Below are 8,382 nucleotides of genomic sequence, written 5' to 3'. Positions count from 1 at the left end.
CGTAAAAAATGATTTTTCTAAATATGTTAATGAGCCACCCTTGTTCCATTTAAAAAAATTGAGATGTGATTAAAAATACGATTTGGACATCTTTTAACTGATCAGGACAAGACACGAAAAATATTAGACGATCAAATCTATTTTTCCAAGGCCCCTCGATTAAAAGTTACTATTTTTAAAACAGCCATGGTACTCAAGATTGAAATTTAAAATACGATTTTTTTTAAGAGAAATGTCAAAAATTGACCTGTGATATGTCATTCTATTCAGTGTGTTCATTTTCTATCGAATAAAGTAAAAATATACCGAAGGTACCATTTAAAAATCAAAAGTTATAGTAAGATATTCTTTGGTTATAGCCATTTCCGGTAAAACAGGAAGAGTCCAAAAACAATTAACGAATACGTCAATAAATCCTAATTTATGTCATGTACTAACATACCAAATCTCTAAAAAAAGCTACTAAATTCCAATAATTTGATTCTGAACAAAGCTTACCAATCAGTAATACCAAAATTCTCTAACACAGATTGCCACCTATTTCAGTCACTGTTGATGGCTCCGTATTATTAGACATAGTTTTTATAAACGCACTAAAATGTATTTATTCCTGTTAAATATTAAGGTAAGGAGGAACTAGTAGAACGACTTCAAGAACAAGAAAAAGAAGCTGAAGTGGTCGTCAATGAAGAATCAGCCAACCTGCAACAACTCCAAATGACCGTCCAAGCTGCCACCAAAGCGGCTCAGCAAGCCCAAACAGAACTGAAACTCTTACAAACCACCTTACAACTGGCTCAAGGTAACAATTGTATATGTGCATGCTTAAAACCGTATCTTTTGCAGCTCATTCAAATACATACAGGTAAAAAATAGTTCTAAACAGAATTTCACCGAAAAATTTTTGTGATTTGTTCCAGGAAATGCGGCCAATTCTCAACAGGCGCTGGACGGGTCTCAGCAACAGTTGCAAGACAAAGAGGAACTGGTTGAAGCTGCTAAATCGAGAGTGGAAGAACTGAATAAGATACTGCGTGCTTCCAAAGCTGAGCTGTCGAAAACGAAGGAATCTGCCAAGAAAGCTGAGCAGGCGGCCAGTGAGGCTAAGCAAGCTGCTGGAAGGAGCAAAAGGAATGTAAAAAGGAACATTAAAATTGAAGATGAAGAATCATAATATACATACACTTTATAGTTTTTATGTCTTTACTTGAAATATAGAAAACATAATAATATTTTTTATATAACACAATAAACTATAATTCGCTTTATCTACCGATTGAAAAATATTGCGTAAAATAAATTGATTGATTGGTATTATGCTAGCCCAAAAAATCTCGTTTAGCAATGGAACTAACTGTATAAGCCCAGTACTAAAGAATTTCATTGTATATTGTTTAGGTCAGATTGTTAACTACCTCCTCTCTTTTTTATTGAGAGATCAAGTCTAGTTGAAATGAATTTGTGCCAACAATAAAAATGCCTACACAATATACAGAGGAGATTAAAGCTGTGCCTATTGATAAGCACAACAATGTGGGCAGATCTTTGAACAATTCATAAAGTTATATCGTTAAAATTCAGTGTTCGCTTTACATGTACCTACGTATCAAATGGTACAGTAGACGCATTAATTTCTACATAAATATTTATATTAATTTTATAAACATTAATACGTATCGGGTCAAAAAAAATAATATAATGTGACTATTTCATCTAGCACAGTCACAACCTCGAATGGTTGAGAATCGGCTCATTCAATTTTTTCAAAACATAGGCAAGAATTAGATATTTGAATACTTAGTTTTCTTTTTGTATTTTTTAGTTAGAAGCAGTTCGAGAATAAAAAAATAAAATATCTATCAACATCCAATAAAAGACAGAGTGCGCTAAGGGTGTAGGTTGCCGGACCGAAGCCAGACTCAAGGGTGTATCAAGACATAAGGGATGACCCTGTACCTGAGTTTTTATATTAATAAATATTTTAAGCTGACTTAGAAGAGATCATCAGGTATTTCTGTATTTTCTAGTTCTTTATCCCAAGCAGCATTTGGACGTCGGGACAACGTTGTGTCACGCGACCAAACGTCGAATCGCAACGTCGTCACAACCTCTTGCCAACCTAGTCTGTACTAGTTTGGAGAATAATTTGGGTCGAAACAACGTTGGATACCGACGTTGGCTAGAAGCCTAATTTAGTACAAACTGCAACGTTGTTTAAAATCCTAATTCACAGAAATACAAAACTAATATGGCGTCTAAGTCGCGTTTTATCCTAAATTGGGATAATTATAGTAAAAATATTATATTTATAATTTAGTTAGAGACATATGTCAGATGGCAGTGAAGGAAAACAAAACAAAAGTATTTAAGTGTGGAGGATGTTTGAAGATCATAATTATTGAAACACTTTAACCGACTCTGTAACTCGTTACCCAAGGTAAAAAGTTAAACGCAAACAACTTTATTGATAAATGTATTGTTTCTACTTTAAAAAATACTAATGGGCCTTGAAATTAAAGAAGTTTTAAAAATTTTCTTGAATTTTTTTTTTAGTAAAATGAGAATAATTTATTCGCATTCGAAAAAATTGTTTCCGCGTATTTTTTAGGGTCAAATATTTCAAGTTAATGTATTCAAAAAGCAGGAATTGCTATTTTAAGAACGAAACATTTTCTTATTTAACAACATGGCGGCTTTAACTTTGTTGTTTTGGAGATTAAGATGGAGTAGTTCGAGTAGTCGCATACTGGACTAATAAAGTCGCAGTTCGGCCTTAACAGGTAGTATACTAGTCGCAAGATTGCCTAATTTAGTCATTCTAGAGTCTAGCTTGTGCCGCCCTCTATAATCTAAATAAACGAGGAAGTGTCGGTAATATATGTCGATGTATATTTAAATTTAGTTTTATATGTACCTTTCTTATGTCCCATTTTAATTAAGTTTTTTTTTTATAAAAACAAAAACAGCACTGAACTGTCTGACTGAACAGAACAATGAATTGAAAATTTAAGATTTAAGGTTATGGTTCAATACAGTTGCAAAAAGGTAGTGACTCTACGTCCTACCAACGTAAGAATAAGGAAATCTAAACAACGTTGGAATTAGTAAAACAGACGACGTTTGCATAACGTTGGAATAGGTCCTGAAACTGACGTCGGAAAACTCTATATTATCCAACGTTGTAACTACGTTGTCCGAATCACCTAAAGATCACTTAAGCAAAAAAGGTTACAAGACAACGTTTATTCGACGTCGCAGAAGCTTCTACTTTGCTGTAGTACTAGTCCAACGTCGTTATAAAAACGTTTAAATTTATTTTAATACCCAAGGTAGGGAGCTAACTATTTTTTGTAACTAATCCAACGTTGTGTTTAGTAAACATGTGGTCGCAAGTCATGGAAATGCTACTTGGGATCCACACCCTCCCTCCAGCTTCGTCGCGGCCTTCCTCTTTTATTTCTGCCTCGAGGTGTCCACAGTAAAATTTGTTTTGGTATTCTGTGATCGGGCATTCGTTGCGCATGACCAAACCATATGAGTTGTTTTGTTTTTATGTCGTCCACAATCGTGTGTTCTGCTCCCATAATCTCTCTTACTCTGTCTTTGGTTATTTGTTCTCTTTTCGATTTTCCAGCAGATCTCCTCCAGTAATCCACTTCGGTCGCTAATAAATAAATAAATAAATAAATGCCTTTATTGTCAAAAAATTTTTCAATTTGTAGACAAAGGTAAACTAACAAACAAAGTAAAAAAACAAGGTACACAAACAAACAAACAAAAGATAATACAAAACATTATACAAATAATATGGTCAGTCTTATTGTTAAAATAAACATTTATAAATGTTTACAATGTCAAAGAACAAAAAATAAAAATAATATTCAAAAATATTTAGTTAGTTTATAGTAAATATCAATGACCTCTAAATAAATCTATTTCGATGTCATTAGTAAATATAGCAATAGCAAACATTAGACCAGTGTTTACAAGATCAAATTCGATTTTCAAAATATAATTCATTTACGGCGTAGAAAGCCTTGTCTAGTAAATAAGAGTTCAATGCTTTGCGATATGAAAAAAAAATGATGTTATGGATTTGATTTCAAATGGCACGTGATTGTGCATTTTTTTCGAGTTGTATAATATTGAACTTTTAACTATCTCTGAGAGTGGGGTCGGTAGATAAAGATCTTGCTCCGCGTTCCTGAGTGGATAAGTGTGAGATGGCCTTTCTTGAGAAGCTGATACATGTTTACGTATTAGGCAAATGGATTCAAATATAAATAAGGAAGGGAGAATCAATATTTTTAATTCTTTAAAAAAGCCCCGGCAATGAGTTAAGCTGTTTAGTTCCAGTGAATATCGAACAGTTCTCTTCTGGAGCTTGAAAATACGGTCAAATTGAGTCGCACAACACGTACCCCAGAATGGAAGGGCATACCTGAGGTGCGACTCAAAAAGTGCATAATAAACAGTTCTAGCCATCTAACACTGACAAGTTAAGCTCCTTAGAAACAGACCTTAATGCAAAACAGGCAGAGCTCAATTTTTTCGACAAAGCTTCGATATTTATGTCCCATTTCAGAGAATTGTCCACAACAAGCCCTAAGAATTTTACAGATTTTTCGACGTCAATGGTGGTGTTGTTAAGTACAAAAGGCTGCAATGAGTTTTTATACGACAAAGCTTTAGTTTTAGAAATGTTGAGACTCAGGAGGTTCGAATCGCACCAAGATTTAATAGCGATTAAGTCATTTGATATAATCCTATGAAGTGCCGTGATGTCCTTGTTGCTCTAAGTGAAGCTAGTGTCGTCCGCAAAAAGACATATTTTGCCACTGATGTTTATGTTAGCAATGTCGTTAATAAAAAGAAGAAACAAAATAGGGCCTAGTACTGAGCCTTGTGGTACTCCACATTCTATTGGCTTGCTAGAAGACAACGTGGTATCCACCCTCACAAGTTGACTTCTGTTGCTCAGATGCGACTAAACCATTCAAGAGATGATCCCCTGAACCCATAGTGCTGCAGTTTATTAATTAGGATCTAGCATGTATCTAGGATAATAACATGTTCTCTGTTCTCCTTTTCAACCCTCCATACTTCGCTTCCGTAAGTTATTATGCTTTTCACTACCGTATTATATATGTTCTTCTTATTAGCTTTAGAAATTCCTTGATCCCAGGGTACACATTTTTCAAAATCCTTATTCAACAATCTTTTATTTGAGGTCAGCGAACTTCTAATTTTGTCTTCAAATATTTATTTAGTTGTATTCATTTTTTATTAACACTTTTCATATTTTTATAGAACCTACAAAAACATAAAATAAACTTTGTTTTAATTTTCTGCAATAGTAGGTCTACTCCTACTGCTCTTGTTTTTCAAGTGAAGCTAAAATCAAACCGTTAATTACATTTTCTAAATTGCTAAGAGACTCAAAGTTAGCCAATTTCGTTGCTGAATTATAAAGTTTTTTTTCTATTTTTCTTCATATCTGGCTAGATGATTAAGTTTCAAAAACTTACATTTTACACAACGATGAACATGAAAAGCTCTAAATAGCGGTTTACCAGCACTTGAAGCCTTTATGTGGTCTAAAATTTGTATTAAAAATATAATTTATAAGTAATTGAGTAAATAAATTACCAATATCTTGAAATTGACAAATTGTATTCTAGGACGTTACAAAATTATAAAATTAAATAAAGGAGTTAATAAAAAGTTGGGTTTAATTGAATGTTTTACTAATTTTCTTTTGATAAAATATTGACAATTTTGTGTTTTAGCATAAAAACAAGATCTCTTTTATACAGGGTGGCGCCTCTCATTTGACGCGGTAACTCAAAGAAGAACGGTACTTTATAACTTTATAACGAAATGAAATTTTGGCAGCATAATATGTAATTACATAAAATGATTGTCTTTTTCAAAAAATCTTTTCATTTTAAAAAGAGGAATATGTTGAGTTCTACCTCGAAAAGCAGCTACAATAAGTTCTCTCATGTTGTCGACAATAGTTGGTCGAGTTTTGTAAACACTGCCTTTAACATATCCCCATAAAAAAAACCAGACTAGATAAAATCAGGAGCATCAGGGCCAGTCAACTGAGATATACGACCTTGAACGATCTTTTTTTGAGGTAGTAATTTCCTGGGGCGCTAGATGGCGTATTTTTATTTTAATTTTTCTAGTTGCCTATCAATTGCGTACAAAATTGTTTTTATAGTTGCTTAAATAGGCCTATTAATTATGTTCTGTCACTGTTCTGTATGTCAAATCAGTTTTCCGTTTCCGGCTTCCTCCTTCCTCTTCAGTTGTGTTTTGCAATTGAACGGAGATGTGTGTTTCGCTGTTTTCTGGTTGTTTGGCTGTATTTTTTGCAATCTTTATTTTACAATCGTGATTTTGTATTTTTGAATTTTTTTGAACTTTGTTTTGTGTTTGATTTTTAAGATCTTTATTAAAGGTAAGGTTTAAATTAAAGGTCTTTGATTTATCTAACAATTTTATTTAATAATCCGAGAAAGCGAGGTGAGGTAACCTAACCAAGTCCAAATGTTCGTGAATTTTATTTTTTAACAATGTAATATTTACAACGCCATATATTTTTACAAAAAAAAATTGATTAACTCCATATTTTTGTACATAAATTCCACAATGTGATATTACACAATTGTTCAAGTCCATAATGTAAAAAATACACGTAAATAAAACATTGTTTCTAATGGACGTCGCTTTCTCTTGTAATCCAACGATATTTGTTATGTGTATTTAAATCTGGTACTATAATAAATATTATACTTTTTAATCTGTTGTTTTATTTTTTGTAAAATGTTTCATGGTATAATTTTCTGTAAATTAAAGTAAATTATTTATTGTAGGTTTTTATGCACATAAAATGATATAAGCAAACCATTTAACATTTTACAATAGTTTAACCTGGTTTAACCTTTATATATAAATCCTTGTTTTTTACCATTTGACTTGTTTGCCAACTTGGGAACCAATCAGATGACTACACATTATTTTGTAGAAATCTGATTGTCTCTAACTGGCGAACAAGTCAATACGTCTTGCTTAAAAATAAATTGCATCTATTTAAATATGCCGCCACATTTGTTACTTTCCTGGGTGGCTAGATGGCGCCACTGCAATATACAGATTACAGATTTCTTTACAAATTTGAAACCGTTTTGAAACTAAAAAATGCATGGGAGTTAGCGTTCTCCTTTAGTGTGTTCTGTGAGGAGCATTTAACTATTCTAATAAGTGGTGAATGCACACTGCATTCACCAACTAATCTATACTAATATATAAAATCCTTAAGTGACTGACATACTGATTAATCACGTTTCCTCATAAAAATGTTTTCAAATATACAATTCCCCCATTTCGAATGGTAACAAAAAATAATGCCTACTGAAAAATGTCATGATAGAATAAAGGACAGCCTTGAAATCATGTTATTAACTAAATCCTTTGCCATAACGATCACCGGAGAAGAATCAATAAGAGGAATTAAACAAATTAACATTTGGAAACTGTCGTGGCAAATGAATAATTAGTTGGGATCTAAAACTGAGCAGCATTCTAATGATTCCTGATGGCATTGGGTATTGCAAATTTATCCGAATAGGTCTTTTGGAAACCTCAAAGACCGTCATTTCGTACCATTTGGTTAATTAAGTGGTGAAAATTAGATGAAAGGGTTGAGATATAAATGGAGAATGATATTTTACTAAGAATAAATGTTTTGGTATATCGGTCTATCAATAAAGCTTAATAATGATTTCGTTTTATCTGTAAAGGCCTATCTACACATAACGTTTTAATTTACGTTTTGCCTGTTAGTTAGAACGTGAGGTAAAATTTCTTAGCTCCTCTTCGTCTTAGCTCCGTCTAGATATTTTATCTGTTAGTAAGAAGGGTCAGGTAAGACGGATTAAAGACTTGAGTACACACTGAATGTTTTACCTGCGGTTTTAGATCAGTTTTTAGTAAATACCATGAAGGAATACCATACTGCTTTTATCCATTATAACATTGTGTCTATTGAAGAGACGAATCTTGTAATTTTCCTACAAAATTGTATTTGTAATTTAAACATATTGTCAAGGTGTATGTAGCGCTAAAATGTATTACTGGTTGCCTACACAACCGCAACGTGTCAAGAAAAATGGCGCATCCGCCAGAAAGTAAAATACATTTTTAGGCGCCATCTCTTAATCAAGTCAAGTCAAGAATTGTCCAGTATGAAGTAGAACGCTCTACGAGAACTGTAGAAGGTTCGAGAAGCAGTCAATAGAGTATATAAGCCGGCGTAATCGACAACTGGGACAGTTTTTGAAATAATATTAATAATATAATTATTATGAATAT

At 32.8% G+C, this 8,382-nt stretch overlaps 1 protein-coding gene across 1 annotated transcript; it reads left to right on the top strand.

Moving 5' to 3' along the window:
- Positions 1–625: 625 nt before the first annotated feature.
- LOC115889716 (coiled-coil domain-containing protein 158-like) lies at positions 626–1,268 on the top strand (the record flags this gene model as incomplete). Its single annotated transcript, XM_030909781.1, has 2 exons — positions 626–802; positions 921–1,268. Coding segments are annotated over 2 exons (431 nt in total), but the record flags the coding sequence as incomplete, so codon positions are not given.
- Positions 1,269–8,382: the final 7,114 nt, after the last annotated feature.

The sequence above is a fragment of the Sitophilus oryzae genome, unplaced genomic scaffold (assembly GCF_002938485.1).
Source record: "Sitophilus oryzae breed Bouriz unplaced genomic scaffold, Soryzae_2.0 scaffold_839_pilon_pilon, whole genome shotgun sequence".
Classification (NCBI taxonomy): Eukaryota; Metazoa; Arthropoda; class Insecta; order Coleoptera; family Curculionidae; genus Sitophilus; species Sitophilus oryzae.
Note: the sequence above shows the minus strand (reverse complement) of the source record. Positions and strands in the feature narration are given on the sequence as shown.